This window comes from Ananas comosus, linkage group 15, assembly GCF_001540865.1.
Source record: "Ananas comosus cultivar F153 linkage group 15, ASM154086v1, whole genome shotgun sequence".
Classification (NCBI taxonomy): domain Eukaryota; kingdom Viridiplantae; phylum Streptophyta; class Magnoliopsida; order Poales; family Bromeliaceae; genus Ananas; species Ananas comosus.
Window position 1 is genome coordinate 8,974,299 of NC_033635.1, and position 18,972 is coordinate 8,993,270.

The 18,972-nt window shown below is 36.0% G+C and overlaps 1 protein-coding gene across 3 annotated transcripts; it reads left to right on the forward strand.

Moving 5' to 3' along the window:
* Window positions 340-15,146, forward strand: LOC109721288 (putative metallophosphoesterase At3g03305). Of its 3 annotated transcripts, none has more exons than XM_020248808.1 (5): window positions 340-441; window positions 562-798; window positions 7,957-8,198; window positions 13,153-14,649; window positions 14,740-15,146. In XM_020248808.1, the coding sequence occupies exons 2-5, from the start codon at window positions 630-632 to the stop codon at window positions 14,860-14,862; spliced, it is 2,031 nt and encodes a 676-aa protein (XP_020104397.1). In that variant the 5' UTR covers window positions 340-441; window positions 562-629; the 3' UTR covers window positions 14,863-15,146. The 3 variants fall into 3 exon arrangements, with proteins under 3 accessions (XP_020104397.1, XP_020104395.1, XP_020104394.1); XM_020248806.1 differs by having other exon boundaries at window positions 345-441; window positions 559-798; XM_020248805.1 differs by having other exon boundaries at window positions 371-798.

Below are 18,972 nucleotides of genomic sequence, written 5' to 3' on the forward strand. Positions count from 1 at the left end.
CATGTCGGGCCCTAGCTGCCTAGCCTCTGGCCCGGCCAGGAAGGCATGGGCTGGGCCGTGCTTCGGGTGCATCTCTTAAAGTATTTACTTTTTAATTTTTTTAAAAAATTTTAGTATAAAATTTAAAAATATAAATTATGAATATTTTCATTTAAATTAATATTTTGATTAAATCATTAAAAATTATAAAAATAATTATAATAAAGTAAATATTTATTTTTTAAAATAAATAAATTTATATATATTTTTTTAAAAAAAAGAAAATAAGATGAAATTTTGGTCCAAATGGGCCAAAATTTCGTCATTGGACCAAAACCAGCCAAGCTAAACGCCCGAGACTCTGCCGCGACCCGTTTTACATCCCTCGGGGCATACGGCCGGCTTCTTCCTGACCGAAAAACCAAAAAACCCCATCTGACGCTCCGACGAGAAGGAGAGAAGGTGGAGGGATCATGAGATCGCGGCCGTCCCCAAAACCACTCTCTTTCCTCTTCTTCTTCTTCTTCTTCATCTATGCCTCTCTCAATCTCCTGTCTTCTTCTTCTTCTTCTTTCCCAGCAGCAGCAGCAGCGGCAGCAGTCGCTGTCGGAGTCGTCGGAGGAGGCGACGGCGACGGTGGCGCGGCGGTGATGAGGGCGTCGTTCGCCGTCGAGGGCGACGTGGCGTGGGCCGTCCAGATCAGCGACCTGCACGTCAGCGCCCACCACCCCGCCCGCGCCCGCGACCTCGTCCGCCTCCTCGCCCCCGCCCTCCGCCTCCTCCGCCCCTCGCTCCTCCTCATCACCGGCGATCTCACCGGTTTAATCCTCTCCTCCTCTCAGTTTCTGGAATTCTAAGTTCTTGTTTGGTTGGTATTGTTGCTGTTTTTTTTTTAAAAAATATTTTTATATAAGAGTTTTCATATGAAAGAGTGCAAGGTTTACAATAAATACATGGTAATAAATATTGTACGATAATAAAAGTAATATTTGTATAAATCTTTCTAAAAAAAACATTCCAAACAGAAAAGAGATATCAAAACGTGTAAGAAATATTTAGAGACATAGAAGGCAGCCTACATGGATCACATTGAACCCGGAGTGAACCGGGAAAACAGAAATTTCACAGTGGAGAAAATAAAAGGTAAAGAACCCTACCCTAACAAATCGAGTAAAAAAGTAAGCCGGGGGGTGGATTCGGCTGCAGAGAAGAGAGATAATAAACACACAATGAATCTCTACAGGCAGAGAAGGCAAATCACAACTCCAAATAAGAGCACAAAAAGGAACAAACAGTGTGACAAAACTATCAACTTTAATAATAAATATAAGTGTAATACAGGAAGTTATGCAATGCTCAGATTTGTCTATTCCAAAAAGCAAAGGGCTATGATAGATAGTGCGTGGATCAGAACTACGCAATAATATTCGCAGGCTGCAGTGATTGCCCAGGGGCCATTCGTCCTGCCATACCACTACGTACAAATTCAGTAGAAAAGGCAGTATCTATTAATTGTTCATATCATTATTGCCTCACAGCAAAAAGTAAAGAAAATGTAAAGAAAGTAGGTACAAAAGGCTGGATAAAAAACATTCTGATCATAAAAGAGATGTCAAAATATGAAGGAAATATTTAGAGACATAGAAGGGAGCCTACATGGATCACAGCGAACCGGGGGAAAAAATGTTTCACAGTGAAACAACCAAATCAGAAGGAGAGGAGAAAAATTTAAAATAGTTAGAGCCCAAGAAGACCGCATGCTGTGAAGTCAATTCAAAAAACTGAATTCCCTACCGTTGTCACTCTGCACCTCTTTGTTTCCGAGACGGATTGTATGCACCAATCTATGACGGATCTGGCAATTTAATGCCGCCGCAAAACCCAACTCCCATTCCTCCCTCCCAACACTTCTTTTACTATGTAAGTAAATAACATGCAAGCAATGTTTGATAACCAAGGAAAGAGTCCAAATAGGCTGAGGGCTCTAGAGCAATATTGGGAGGTCGACAGATCAAGCCATTATGTACATAGAGAAAGTTTGGGGTTTATGGCAATATTGCTCCGGAGTTTATTTAGGGTTTAGGGTTTATGTGGAGCATCATTGCCATATATCAAGCAAAGAATCCAAATAGGCTGGGAGAACAAAAAAAAAAAAAAGGTAAGGGAAAAAAAAATATATATGCATGTAACGTTTAGAGAGAAACATAGTGCAGAAAACCAACTACAATTGATACATTTCTAGTAATTTTGCCGGTTAAGCTTAAGTTTTTTTTCTTAATTTTTAAAATTACTATTTAGAAAACGATTCATACTGTATCAAACTATAGAGCAAAGCTTGATCTGGGAGCAAGTGTAGAAACACCTAAAAAGCAAAGCTCAAAGAAAATGGAAATAAGCATAACAGAATAAATAGTAGTGAAAAGCAAAGTCCGATCAATAGGGGAAGATGTTAGTTTTGTCTATCTTTTGAAAACCCAAAGTATCTAGATTCTAGACCAACTTATGGAAATAGCAACTATAATCAATGCATTTCTAGCAATTTTGCTGAGCTTAAGTTTTTTCTTAATTTTCAAATTTAATATTCAGAAAAGGATTCGTGCTGTAAACTATAGAGCAAAGTTTGATCTGGGAGCAAACAAATTGAAAATACAATGCATTCCAAAGTCCCAGTTTCACCAAAACACGTTTTTTTTGTAGATTGCCCATGTATGGAGCTGGCAAGTGCAAAAAGTATGAGGTATTTGGGAAGAAAAAAAACAACAAGGAAAAAAGAAAAAGTAGATCACAGATAAAAGTCAGCAAAGGATTTAAAAGACCAAGATTGTGTGGGTGAATTAATAAAGAACAACAACATGAACTCTAAATGCAAGAGAAAATTAGCCCACACAGAAGCAATGTATCAGCAAAAGAGAGTTTAAAAAGAACACCAAAATAAGCTTTAAATGCAAGGTAAAATTAGCCCAAACAGAAGCAAAGCCGAATGACATGGCAAGACGAATGGCAACTAAAGCCATCATCAAACATCCAAGCAATCAATCATCCAAACATATACATAGTATACATAGAATGTCAACATAGCAAAGGATTTATGAGAGAACCAGACCTCCTCTCTACAGGCAATAACAGCACGAAGAAGAACAGAGGTACTATGAGTTTACAAGCTTGGAACGAAGTGGGCAAGGGAGCTTACCAGCCAACGGAACATATATATACCAACATAAGAGTGAAGCAAAAAGAAAACGAGGGGGGAGGGGGCAGAGCATCGTCGTCGAACGGTGCGCCGATTCTGCGGCAGCATTAAATGCCGAGATTTGTGGTAGATAGAGGCGTACAGCGCAAAAGGGCAACCATCTTCAGGGAATCGGCAGTTTTGCGGCAGCGTTAAATGCCCAGATTCCTTGGTGGACTGAGGCGTACGATGCGGAGAGGGAAACATCTCTGGGGAAGTGGTGGTTTCATGGTGGCATTAAATGGCGAGATCGGTGGAAAATAGAGGCGTACGGTGCATAGAGACAACCATCTCCAAGCAAGCGGCGATTGCGTGACGCCATTAAATGCGCCGGAGAGAGTATGAACCTATGCGTCACGGACACGGGCACGGACACGGGACATGGGATATGGGACACGACACGACTCGAACACAGCGACTCGGCAAAATTTAAAATATAAGGACACGGACATGGCAAGGACACGACTAATAAAATATAATATTTTTCAGTATAACAATACATATTTATTATATATAATATACTAATTTTGAAAATAAAACTATATTTTTTTATAAGAATGAAAGTTAATATAGTACTTTTAAAATTAAAATTCTCCACCAAATATGATTTATTTAGATCATCCAAAAAAAAGCCAAAATGTTTACCATCAAACATTGTGTATGTCCAAAAAAAAAGTAAAAAAAAAAACTCCTATCTACTTTCATCATCTTCGTTTTTCATGATCTTCATCGGTAAGCATAAACTTCTCTAATTTTGGTTCATCAAGTGAGAGATTTGCCAACTCAAGAATGCTAATATCGTCGAAAGAGTCAAAACTCTCCCTCGCGATATCCGACATCTTAGTAAGCCCTTCTTGATATTGTGACTTTCTTCTCGACAAAAGACGTAAATTTGTATGAACAAATACTAAATCTTCCGCTCGTTGTGGTACTAAATTATTTCTTTTCAATGAATGAATAAATGAGTAAGTGCTCCAATTCCTCTCACAACAAGAAGAAGAACTAGGATGTCCAAGTAAGTTAAGAGCAACTATTTGCAAGTTTGGTGCATGTATGTCATGAATAAGCCACCATGATTTGGCATCAATCACCGCTCTATCATAAAGAGAGTCACTTTTCGAAAAATGCCCCATAGCACCAGAAAATGCAGCATATTCAAGATTTACCAATCTTCTTTCTTCTGCATTTAAAAAATATCTTTTCAAACAATTATTTCTTTTCTCAACAAGTTCAACATCTTTATGTGGAGGTATTCGTTTTTTATCTTCCTTAAGCCATTCATTACTATAATACCTACAAATTTTCAAAGATTACTATTAAAATTTGATCACAAAATTTACTAATAATAGATAAATAAAGTGAGACGGTCATACCTTGGATTCAAAGAATGTGCCAAATAATGAAGAGGAGTACAATTTTTTGTCCATTGATCAATGAGAATACCATAAACAATAGAGTAAAATCGTGACTCCTCATCTTCTTGCTTTCTTTCTTGTCGATATATTGCTGTCTTCACCTTCTCTATCATAGAATCCTACATTTCATAAATTAAATGTAGACAAGGTTTATCTGTATCTCCTCTTCTTAATACATCATAAATAGGGTCGGTAAATGATAAGATGGACAAAATCGTGACTCCTCATCTTCTTGCTTTCTTTCTTGTCGATATATTGCTGTCTTCACCTTCTCTATCATAGAATCCTACATTTCATAAATTAAATGTAGACAAGGTTTATCTGTATCTCCTCTTCTTAATACATCATAAATAGGGTCGGTAAAGGAAAGGATATAGTCAATTTTGTCCATCTTATCATTCACAAAAAGTGCTTTTCCAATATCAGATAGGAATAAGGATATGATTAGGTATATAATAGACTTAGACACTAGTAATAATAACTGGACTTAAGCATTTTGGGCCGGTGGTTGGGCCCAACGAGTTATTGTTGTTGGTGGGCTGGGTCGTACAGCATCACCACAAAAGAAGCAAAACGAGTAGAAGCAATTGTAAGTAATTTCAATGGTACAAACTTATTAAACATAGACAATCGCATGGAGTGGTTCAAAATAAAATTTTTTACAACCATAGCATCATCACAAATCTCTGTAATCCATTTGCACTCTTCATATGTAGTGGAATTATTCTCTGTATTCTTGGCAGCACAAATATTCTTTGAAGCAAGATTTAAAGTGTGTACAACACATAGAGTCCAAAATATGAGGAAATTGTTGCTCTATAATTCTTCCTGCTGCCCTACATACATGAGCATTGTCAGTTATAATTTAGACTATTTTCGATGGCCCAACTTCCAAAAATACCTCTTTAATTAAAATGACAATGTAATATTTGTCTTTTCCGACATCTTCATTGTTAATTGCCTTTAAGAACATAGAACCATCCTCCGTCACAGCTATGAAATTAATTAACGGTCTTCTTTGAGGATCGCTCCAGTCATCACAAACAATGCTTATATCTTTCTCACTCCATGTTCCTTTAATCGATTCTAATAAATTTTCCACATGTGCTTTTTCCTACTGAAGTAAAGTAGTTCTTAGCATATTAACACCAGGAGGAACATAACCACTAATCATATGATTGGTCGCATATGTGTAAGAATTAACATAATGAGGGTTTCTAGCAAGATGAAATGACAATCCGCTGGTGTAGAACATTCTTGCTATTTCACTATGTAATTGTTCATGAGCTTGTAAATTAAATGCTTTTCCAAAGGCGTGTCTCCATTGCCTTTTCTCTTCTTTGAAGGAAATTATCTAGTGAAATAATATTACGACTACTTGATGATTCTTTTTGACTGGAAACTGGTGGTAACAGTATGGATTTTGATTTTGCAATTTTTGCTGTAAGTTCAGCTTCCAAATTTTCTTTTTTCAATTCATTAAGACGTTGTGGGGTTGGTTTTGCACATCCTCGAATTCCTTGATCGGAAATTTTAACAAGTGAGCTTTAACTCTTGAATATGATACTGGAAAAGTCATATTGCAAAAGTTACATTTGAATGAAAAATTTTCCCCTCCTTTCACCCTATCAAGTTTACTAACATAACCCCATAAAGGTTTATCTATTTGACCTTGATGCAAAGGATCTACCAAATTCTTATTATTTGATGCCATAATCCTACAACATTGAGGAAAAAAATATGTACACGTTAAAAGAATAACAGTTAATCTTAATTATAACACGGATGTAAAAAGAATTAAAATGAAGAGAAACTAACCCTAATTAAAAATAATTTTAATGTAAAAATAAATTCTAGTTCAAAAAGGTATAAAACTAATAAAAAAAAGATAGAGAAAGAGAATACCTATAAACATTAGAAGCTTTGTTGAAGAAAAGCCTAATAGAGATCAAATATGAGATAAATAATTTTTTATTAGGAGTAGAACTATATAATTTTTTTAAATTATATTTTTTTCTAAAAATTATACGATGCTTTTTTCTTAACTATATATTTTTTATTAATTCAATAGTGACGTGGCAACCGTAATTAATTAATTTTCGAATATATTGCCTAACTTGCTTTCCGAAATTGCATGACACGGCATGGACGCGCGTCACACGTAAGTCCATGCCGCATACGCGTTTGACGGGCGTCAGACACGGACGCGCGGGGTGAAATAACGCGTCCGTGACGCGTAGGTATGAACCCAAAGTGAACATAGGGTTTGGGGAGAGGAAGAGAGCGAGAGAGAGAGAGGAGAGGCCTCGAGGAGATAGTATGGCCTTAAATGTGAAACAACGTCTGAGGGACCCACGTCTTAAAGAACGAGAGGCGAGAGTGAGAGAAAGCGACACCATTAAATGCGCCGAAGAGAGTACGAAACCTAGGCGAACGTAGGTTTTGGGGAGAGCAAGAGAGCAAGAGAAACAGGAGAGGCCTCGGGGAGATAGTACGGCCTTAAATACGGGCAGGTGGGAGAGAGACGAAGCGACGCCTGAGGGACCCACGCCTCCGAGAAGGAAAGGTGAGAAGGGGCGGGGGATAGTGGTATGAGGGGCCTACCTTCTGAAATCACGGAGAATCTCCGAATATGGTTGACGGTTCACCCTTTAATGATATTGTATAGATAGTCACATGTAGTCTCCTCTTTTTTTAACACTAGCTTACATATTGAGCATGCGTTAACACATGCCCACACATTCAAATGGCATGAAAATAGTATGAAGACCTCCTTTTTCAAGATTAGATACTCATTGGCGCTGATGTTTATTCTGCTAAGCATCACAGAAATCTATGATCAAATGCATTCAATGTGATTTGTTAACATGTTCATGTCTACTTTTTTGGAAGAAAACATGTCGTTGCAAGGATGCACACTGCATTCATAGTTCTGGACCTAGGCAGATCACTTTAATGTTGTTCACATCATTCATAGTCGTTTTCATCTTCCCTATCTGGTTGGAATTTTCTTTTGACTGGAGCATTGCATTCTTAGCAAAGAACAGTAGAAGTTCCGATCTTTGATTTGAATATCACAATGATAGAAAGGAGTTTTTCATGGTAAAACTTGGATTGCATTCTTGAAATAGTATCAGCATTGATAAATGGAAATCTATGCTGCACGAACAATATTTTGATGGATTTTAGTGGGTTATAGTTTCCTTAATAAAATTTGAGCTACTCACACGAGATAATGAAGTAAAATCAAAATTTTTTTTTTAAATATTTATCATTGCTGTATAAATGTATACTGCATGACCAGTATTTTCGCTTTTACTTTGATGTATCCAGATGCAAAAAACAAAAAAAGAACAAGCACACGGCAAGACGAATATGAATGGATTCTATACAGGAACAGTATGGATGAGGTTGTTAAGCAAAGCGGTTTAGACAAACATCGAATATTTGACATTAGAGGCAATCATGACAAATATGGAGTTCCCTTTGTTGGACACAAGATGGATTTCTTCTCCACTCATAGCATTAACTCTCAACTAAACAGGCTAAGCACCATTTACAGTATTTCACTTCTGGTAGGTTTGCTTTTTTTTTTTTTCCCCTCATTTTTTGTTTGAAGCTGCATTTCTTAATATTTGATGGAGAAGGGACGAATGGTCATACTGTCTACTATCTTCTTGCTCATTCGATTTCGTGAAACTTAAAATCTTATTTATTAAGCTTTACAGATCCCTTTTCATATTCCTTATCTTTTTTCTCTTTTTTTTCTTTTTTTTTGGTTTCAATATACAGATATATTATAATGTCCCTATATATTTATTGAACCTGTCTTGAATTTTCTTAACTTTTTTTGTTTGTTTTTTGGCTTCATTGAGGAAAAGATCCAGGATTTCTACTGTATTTTATTGTGCCTGTCTCGAATCATAGTTATTGGTCAATCTCTGACATATGATAGGCTACTCAGTGTGACTATTTGGTAACTCAACTCAACGTAGCGTAATGAGGTAATTTGAGAAGTATATGAGATAAATATTTACCAAGTTGATGTTAGTATTTTGATCAGCAAATTCGTCAACACTACTAGGTAAGGTATGGGGTATGTCTCTTTGGCATATACGTGCGTCAACAACTTCATGATGGACGTTGCACAAGCTTCACAGGAATGTTGAGAACAGTCACGTAACCTTAAAGCGTAGCTAATGTTGCATTAGGCATTTAGAATAGGCTAATAGCATTTAGTAGTGAGTGTTTTCTTTGTGTTTGCAAAATCTTAGTGTAAAGTTTAAGTATGGAAGCTTCTGGACTTGGACCATCCACGAGTACTCAAAACTTACAGCAAGAATATGTGTTTTCATGGATTCGTTGTGGAGGACTTGTAAACAAGACAAAGGAAAGATGTGTTGCAGAGGAAGCCCGGGATATAAAAGTGGGACTAAATTGGCTTGGAGAGAGGTTATGATCAGTTGCTAAACCACTTGTAAATTTGGTTTTGTAGTGAATTTTCATTCTCGGGTCCCCTGGTTTCTTTACACCTGAGTTTGCGGTTTCCCTCGTAATTCAGGTGTCTCTGTGTTTACTTTATTTCTTAGTTACTGAATTTATTTCCTGTTTTTGTTATTTGTTAAGGGCAAGGGAGCAGAGAATGAGTGATCACTAATTCCGCATAACAACTATTCATCACCCTTTTAGGCGTAGTTGTCTAGATCTAGAGAACCACCAGTTCAAAATATTTACTTTGCTTGCATGCCTTGTCATTTATACTGTTCAACCTTAGAAAATTAAGAGTTTCGACATACTAAATAAGCTTAAACACCTTTATGTCTTGCGTCTTTTAATTGGAAGATAAGATGCTAGTCAAATTCATGCAAATCAAGCACCAAAACAAATATATTGTATTATTATCAATGTAACAGACAATACCCACTTTTATTGTGTTTAACTTCGCAATTTTGTTTGCTTAGTTCTGTTGTCATTTTCACCCACCTTGGTAATGCTACTTGTGCACAACAGCCTTTTGTTACTTTTTGCAGATATTAGTATACTGCGTAGATCTACTCAAAATGCATGTTAAGGACTAAAGAGAAAAGATTTGAAGATCACAATGAATAAGCACTGGGGACTTGATGTTCGAAGTAGAAGAATTGAAATGGACCAGTTAGATTCATGTGGCTATATGATTTCATGTGTGTGGATGGGGTTTGAATAGTAAGTAGTCCTGTAATTTGTTGAAAATTCTCAAACTATGGACAACTTTTCTTTAGTCAAATCATTCTTCTAATTATTCAAATTATACAGCGACTGCGCTTTTAGAAGCATGGAGTCCTCCGTGCTTCTCATCATTGTTTTATGACAGGGAATCCAAATCAATGACCGTCACTTCTAATCATGATCTAAAGTATATGAAATATCTAGACTTAAATTGTGTAACTTTTTGCAATTCTCTATCTAGTGCATAAAGTGACCACACTGTGAATAGTCAAAATCAAATAGCCTTGTAAAAATAGAAGATATGATTTTTCAGTTCAAGATAAAGGTTGTTCATCTTCTAGAGAGTTAAAAAGTATTTTATAACGAGAAATTATTCAAAAATTGTTCAACTGAATGGAATGGTTAGTTTGGTGTAAATGAGGGCAGGTAAAGTAAGTTTTGATGAAAGTGGGCAACTCTATTGATTGTTTTGACAAAAATGGCTAGAAGACTGTTTCTTAGACCTCTTCCCCTGCATACAACTTTCCCCTCGGTGCTCTGAAGCCTGCCTCTACATTTGACTTCCGATAGTAGATGACGACCTAAATGAACAAGCATATCATATCGGTCATTGATATTGTTGATTTTGGGACCTTTTGATTACTAACTAAATGTCGAAAAGATTGGAAAATTTTGTTCCTAGATAGTTTGTATGCTCTAGATCGTGTTCAATAGTATCTATTATCAATTCAGATGCCCTATTATCAAAAATGTAGTGGAATCATAAAGGCCTCCATTATTCTATAAGCGTATATAGCTCTTTACCTAATTTAGGTTGCAATATTGAAATATCCAATTCTACTAATCATGCATAAGTAATAGGAGATAGGAAAAAGAGTCTTTTGCCTTAAAATAATATAAAGAGTGTCCTACATTTAAGAATCTAAGTTTTAAAATGTGGTCAACGTGGAATGCAGGGTAACTAGTTCAGTCATTTTTTGCAGGATTGCAATATTTTTTCCTTAGTCTGTAACAAGTACAAATTTATCTACTTTTGCAGAACAAATAATATAGTTTTTCTTGTAGCCTCATTCATTGTTCAAGTACTCTAGTGTCACCATCTGCAAATTAGTTCTTGCCTTCATTATATCCCAGAGAATAGTTAATTTTATGTAATACATTTACCATATTTCAAAATTTTGCCTCCCACTTGCAACTAGCCCCATCCAATCATCACAGATACCCCACAAATTTTACAAGTGTGTGTGACTCCCCACTTTCCAAGAGGGTCATCTATCCTAAAACTACTCTAGCTTTAGGCTCACTTAACTCTCTTAACCTCTTAGGCCAAGCAACCCCCCAAAACGCTATAAGTCGGGTTAAGAGGTTTAGTCCTATCATATTTTAGGGATAATTTCATACAGCTTCTGGTAAACATATCGAATATCAGATATATCCCTACAAAGTTCAAATTTTTTATCCTTCAAAAAGTCCCAATTGTTTCAAATGTACTTCTATTGTTAGTGTCCAGTAGAAAAATGTAGTTAATCATAGGTAAAATACTTAACCTTGGTTAGTGAGGTAATTTACCTTTTTACCCCTCTAATATTATACCTTCTCTCAGTCAAAACGCTAGTTTGATCAAAACCTGGCAATGAGAACTCTTCCTCTTTCTCTTCCTCTCTCTCTCCTTCATGCTAGTTTCGAACCAATAACTAGGGTTTCTCTGTCCCCATTCATCTACTACGTGTGTTGCTTCACCCATGTCGACCGCCGGGGAATCATTGGTAGTAGGTAAAGATAAAAAGGTGTGAGAGAAGAGGTTGCAACAATAGTGAATTTGGTTAGTTTTCATAGAAGAAGAAGGTTATTAGAAGTTTTTTGAAGGATATTTCTGCACTATTCTAATAGTTGGGGCTTTTGTAGGGATATATTTGTAATGGCAAAATTAACATTTCACTTATCTTCTATTAAAAAATAAACAATGAGCTAACGGTAACAAACTAGAGGGGCAAATATAAACATCACTGGACTTTTGAAAGGATGAATTTGAAAACTCAGACTTTGTAGGGAGATATCTATTATTCGATATGTTTACAGGGAGCTATATGAAATTTTCTCTATATTTTATATAGGACTACACCAAATCTTGGGGGGTGTCACATTCCTCCTACCCTCAAGCCTTCACGTGCTTGTCGGGTTCAAGCACATTCACAAGCACCAGGCAATATGAGACTCGTCTCACTAGCCTTCTTGTTCAGACCCTGACTTAATCTGTCATTCTTAGTCCCTGATTAGCCCGTCATCTAGACTCTGGCTCAACCAAGACTCATCTCACACTTTCGCCTGGTGATTGTCTTTGATGTCAACTATGATGTCCTACTTCCTAGGGGGTCATCCATGTTAAAGTTATTCTAATTCTTGGCTCGCTTAACTCTCTTAATCTCTTGGACTTAGCCACCACCTAAAATACAGTAGTCGGGTTAAAAGGTTTAACCCTATTATATCTTATATGCAAAACTATTCCAAATCCTGGGTATGTCGCATTTAAGTTTATGTCACATTTAAGTTGGCATCATAGCCAATCACCAGTTGGAAGTGTTAGTTGAGTCTCGGTTAAGCTAGGGTCATACAGCAGATAGAACACGACTTCCCGGCTAACGATCATTATGAATGGAGTGCGACTCCCCACAAGGTTAGCTAAGGGTAGCGAGACGATTTCTCACATCGCCTGGTGCTTGTGAGTTTCTTAATCCAGTAACAGTATTTTGGACAGTGGTTAGACTCGAGAGATTAAGAAGGTTAAATTGCTAGGGCTAGAGTAGTTCTAGGATGGGTGATCCCCTGGAAAGTAGAGCGTCATGGTGGGGAGAAAAGAAGAAAGTAAAGAAGAAAAACAAGTAGAAAGAATACCCTGTTTTGTCATTTCCCTTCATGACACCCTAACTCTCTAGCCAATTCCTAAAGCTACCGGTTCATGTGAGCTTACTCATGAGGGATAAACTAGTAATTTGACTGGTTATTGTTAGGTTTCCATGGATAATGGATTGTTGTTGATCTCTTCTGGATGCTGCTTGTTGATATTTTCTGCAAGTCTAAACGTAGGTGTTTTTCAGATGTTACAAGATGTGCACGGTGTTGTAAGCAAATCTCCCAATAAATAAATTATCGGGAAAAGCATTCGTAAAACAGGCAGTATCGATAGATATTTGATCGTGGTAATGAAATGTTATCCCGTGATCTCTTTCATACTTGCTCTTAATACCACTATATTACGAAATTGCTTATTTCTTAATATGTTCACAGTTTTTGATCTGACCACTTTCTTGAAGGTTCTTCTAGGGAAATGATAGACGGTATCTCTTCATTGGTATTGATGACACGATGAGCATCGGCATTCGAGGGCCATCCAACTTGTTTGGTCATCCCACTGATAAACGGATTGACGTCGTCGAGTCAGAGCTTCAGTATTGGGACAATTCCACTGCCTTAATAACTAAAGTTGTGTTCGGCCATTTTCCTATGTCGTTTACTGCTTCATCCAAAACAGGAACTCGTTATGAAAATGTTTTTTCTAGGCAGCAGGTTTCTGCATATATTTGCGGTCACCTGCATGCAAAGCTCAGTAAGAAGCTTTGGAGGCTTCATAAGGTTGAAACAGCTTCTAATTCTCGAGATAGAAAGAGGGTGCATAACTTTTGGGAGTGGGAACTTGGTGATTGGAAAGAATCCAAATTGATAAGAATTCTAGCTTTGGATGGAGAAGCAGTTTCATTCCTTGATTTGGAACTGGAACAGGAGTTTCCAACGACCATCTTAATCACATACCCAACCAATTCAAGAAGTATGAATACAATAACAACAGATAGGCATTCAATAAGAAACGATATAAGCGCTCTTGTATTCTCTCACCATATAATCCTTAATGTGACTGCTAAGGTTTTCGACTCATCAAGAAATTTTAAGATAGTCGAAGAGATACCTCTTCAGCTAGTTACTAGTTCTAGTTCTACTGTTTATAAGCCCTTATTTCATGCCAAGTGGAATGCCGAAAGCTACAAAAGCACTTCTCCAACTCGCTACTGGGTGCAGGTTTTTGCCCTAGATTCTCAGGGCAAGCAGATATTGAGTGAGCCAAGGCCATTTTCAGTTGACGGTAAACTGGTAACTCCCTCGAGGTCGTGGTTGAATTATTTGGTTTTTGAAATTCGCTGGGAGATTCTATACTCAGTTCTTTTGCGGAGCAATTTAGGGTTTCTCATTTTGATGTTACTTTCAAAATTTCTAAATCATTTCTGGGAGAGAAATATGTCATATGGAAAATGGGCTATGTCTGTCTTCTCCTCGCCGATCCATAAGCGGAAGCTATCCTTTTGGGTACTCTGGTTTTTGATAGAGGGCTCAAGGAATAGGATATTTTGGCTTTCAATAGCGGTGTATCTTCTTTGGCTGATCAAAATGCCTTGGTTTTGGGGTTATGCGACATCTGAGGAAGGAGAAATTGGCGTGATGTATTTATCCGGTTGGAAATTAAAGGCTCCAAATAATCCTGTAGTGGTTGATAAATTAGCAAGTCCAGATATAATGGTCATTGCCTTGCCTGTCATGTATTTGGTGGTGACTCCTGTGATAGTTATTACATATGCCTTGTTTGCCGAAAGGTCGGCTTTTCACTTCAGCGGCAGCAGGAAATCAAAGTGCTTAAGAAGTCCGGTTAATTTGAACACGGAATCAAAACAACACTCAGCAAAGATTGAATCCTTCGTGTTTACTTGTGGGGGTGGGGCAAGAAAGATACTCTTGTTCTTGTGCATGATCATCACTTTGGTACATTTTAAGGTAGTTTCAGACTTCCAAATTTTTGTCGGACTATCAAATCACAATTTTGGCATATTTGGTAACCATATTTGAAATTTTCGTCTTTTGCAGATCTGCACAGCCCTCATGTGGGCTTATGGAGCTGCGCCTGTGGCCTTGTCACCTGCATTATGTTGGGTGCCGCCGTTATTATTGGTTGCAGCTGTGTATTCTACAGCAACCACTGCAGAGTAGGAGGCATTTAGCTCACGGTTGTCGACGAAATCACATCATTAACCATTCGATGATAACTGAGGGTCGGTGCTTTGGTTTTCTGTAGCCCTCTATCCGCACCAAAATGCGGTGGGCCTTTATATGAAATGTAACCAAGCTGTAAATATCTGGTTATAATCTACTGGATTGCAAAATCACAGTGAGATATTACTTTCACCATGTGAATCTATTGGCTTGTCTATTTAATGATCATCTGTGTATTGTAGCTCTGTATGCAATTATTGAGAATTTCTTCTCTTGATCAAGTTAGTATCTATACAAATGATTGAGGAGGACACATGACAAAGCTCTTTTCAGAAACAGTGGAACATCATTACCTCATTTGTTTCTAATTAGGGCTAGAAGTGTATGCTCCACCTTACATTCATAAAGGCACGAATTTGCAATGTCCTACTCTGAAATGTAACATAAAAAATATTTAAATCATCTTTTTTTTTTCTTTTTTTTTCTTTTTTTTTTTACTTTTCTGGGCTGTATTTTGGATGTAATTTAGAGGCAAGCATGAGATATCTGATGTTTAAGATATGCAATGGTAACCACTTTTTCTTTGGCCATCTTTGTAATTGTCGTGTATAGTGATTAATGACAGAGTCTGAATAGTCACTACTAAAAAAAAAAAAAAAAAGTTTTCTCGAGCCGGAACTCAGAATAAATTTGTTGGATCTCTGTGCTCCAATGTTGCCATTTGGGGTTCCCCATCTAGGATGGGAGCAGTGTCACGGCCTTAGTATTTTTGAATTTTTCAAAGTCCCCGACAAGAAGTTGCCCTTCTAGTAGGGATGCAGACAGAATAGATCCAGGGACAGGAGGCGTCCTCTAGCTTTCTCTTCATTATTTATTGCATCGGGATGGATTCGGTGCGGGTTAATTTTAGTTTTATTTTTAGTCCCCACCTCTATTCAGAGCGGGACAATAGCGAATTTTTGGAAGATTAGGATGGATCAGATGAGTAATTAAAGGAATCCTTCGTTCCCGCTCCATTAACTTAGCGGATAGGGGCGGATTTGGAACAGGTTGTTTTTTTTATATATTTTTTTGGTTTTCACTTATCGCCCCATTCGGAGAGGATCGGGATTGGAGCTCTGCTAACTCGGATCCATTTGCATCCCTACTTCTCTGATGATATTATTTTTTAAAAAAATAAAGGAATATAAGTAAAAAAAATTAATAAAAAAGATAGAAGTAAAAAAAACATAAAATAAAAGTTAAGATAAAAAAAAATATAAATCCTAACTCTACACTTCTTTTTATTTATTTTAAATTTCTCATTTCTTCATTTTCTTCCTAAATTCCTAAGCTCCCATCCTATATTATGTCATTTCCTTCCTAATTCTCTCATCTCCAATCTTATTTTAACTTTCCCTTAATCAAATCTCAATCCCTAAATTTTTACTCTAATTCCTACGACAATACTCTGGAAGAGGACGAGGAGATTCTTAATTTCTTGCTCTAAGGAGGAGGATAAGAAGAAATCTTTACTCTTTGTACAGTATTTAACCTTCCTTCGATAATTTTAATTTGTAGCTACTTTCAATATATAGTATTGTAAGAGGTTTCTAGTATTGATTTTGTAACTTTCTTTAACCTTTGATTTTATTACTTCTTTATTAAAAGATTATTACAAAGATATAGTTCTAGATTGGTACTTGTAAATAATATATCAATCTTTGTTCTTACATCATATAAGTATGTGATTCATTATTCTTCATTGATATTTCCTGCTATTAGTACTATTTTACTATTTTCATGTATCATGAAAAAATGTAACTAAATTTTAATGTTATTTCAATCGGCATTTTGTCCAATGGAGAAGGTTTTTATAAGTGTGGACTAAGTATGCACTAACCCGAAGACCAGACATTTTGAGCATGTATTATCGATCTAATTCTGATCTACAAAATTAAAGTGAAAATCTTATTATACCTACTCCATTATAAGTAAATATTTTTAATTTGAAGTACTTTTTTTCCAAATCAATCATTGCTTTTCAACAAAATCAATCCTCACGTTTTCTTAATAATATATGTTGTTAATGTATTTGCTTTAGATTGACCCTTTGCAATATAACCTAGGATAGTGTTTGGTTGCAGGATAAAGTGGAAATAACCCACTTTATCCTGCTAATTCACCCAAATACTAACTTAATTTATAGATTTCGTTGGATATATTGTTATATAATTCAAATAATATGTTCACATACAAGCCCAATAGGTGAAAGCGTATTAGGGCCCATATCAACTGGAGCCCAATAGCTTACTTATTAACCCTAAGGTTCTCCTAAGCTGGAGGTAACACTGTTGAGCATTCCAAACTTGATGTCTCCTAGGGCCCGTTTGGTTCAAATTATATAATATTACAGAGTATTTCGATATATCCAGGTATCTTGGATTTCTAAAAGAAATTACTACTTATACTGCATTAGCGTGTTTGGTTTAATACAGTAATGTAATGCTGGATTGCAGTGGTTATACCATTAATATGTTTGGTTCTATCTAAAAATTCAGTAATCTAGACAATAAAGTATACTATATTCCAAAATTGCCCTTAACCGTATTTTGTAAAAAAAAATTTTACTATTTACAAATAATATTTTTTTACTAAATTTTAATTTAAATAATTTAATTTTTTAAATTTTAAATTTTAAATTTTAAAAAAAATATAAATTTAATATTTTAATTTAAAATAGAAATATGAAATTTATAAATTTTAAATCCAAAATTTAAATATAAATATAAATATAAAATTAAAAATTAAAAATCTAAATTTAAAATTCAGAAATTAAAATACAAATTTAAAATTATAAATTTAAAATTTAAAAATGAATATAAAAATTTAAAATTTAAAATTGAAAGTTGAAATTGGAAATTTAAATTCAAAATTTAAAATTTAAAATTTAGAATTTGAAATTTAAAATCTAAAATTTAAATTCAAATTTAAAATTTAAATTTAAAATTTGAAGTTTAAAAATTTAAAATTTAAAATTTAAAAGTTGACAATTCAAAATTTTAAATTAAAATTTTTAAAATGAAGTATTGAAAGGGTTTCGGGTGTTAGAAGGGTAAAATTGTTATTTTACATAATATGTAGTATTACCGGATTTTAGTAATGCAAGATATATACACGACCCCCCTCTTGTTAATATTTTCGATGTAATCCTACTCGATTTGTAATCCTACATTAACGGCTAGATTACATAGCGGATTAACCAAACACAGTAATTCTGACAGGATTGCTTGTAATCCTGCCAGGATAACTCGAACCAAACGCACCCTTAGTGTAATACTTCAAGCACCCTAAAACGCCATCTATTCTCAAAAACCCATAATCTCCAACAATCTTGAAGTATTATGATCGTATGTCGGATTTGAGCGAGTAAGGTGTCTATTTGAAGATCTCGTCAAGACGAACTCACAGGTATAATTTACTTTCGATTTCGACGGTCAAATTGGCCGGGATCTGAGTTTGAAAGTCAGGCGGCCGAAATCTTTGATTCAAAAACCCAAAATTATAGCCAATTTCAGAGGGTGAAACCACTTGGGTTTTGTTGTACTCGTCGATACGAACATTTTGAGTGGTCACTCGTCTCGAACGGAGGTCGGACGACGGAGTTACGGCAATCGAAAGTTTTCAGCAGTTTCCGGCGACGAGGGCAGTTCATCTTAAGGTTTTTGGGCACTACGGATCCATTTTTGGGTCTATTTTTGGCAAATTTCACCTCTACTGAGCAGTTTGATTCAGGTCAGGGGCTTTATTCGACTTTGTGAGCTCTGAGGACTACAAGGTGCACTCTTTCTAACACTTTGTTCTGATTAAATGGCAAAGCGTAGTTCTTATGATATTATAAAGCTGCAATCATTTGATGTCACTGAATTTCATGGTTGAAAATTACATGTTCAATTTGGCATGAAAGAATGTGAAATATTCTACACTGTTTTGAATGATTTTGCATCTACCATTGAAGATGTGGATGAATATCAATGGAACAAGGATGAAGATTTTTGTAGAGATTACTTGTTGAACTCTCTAAATCCTCGTCTAGCTATGACTTACAGTGAGCATAAGACAGCGAAA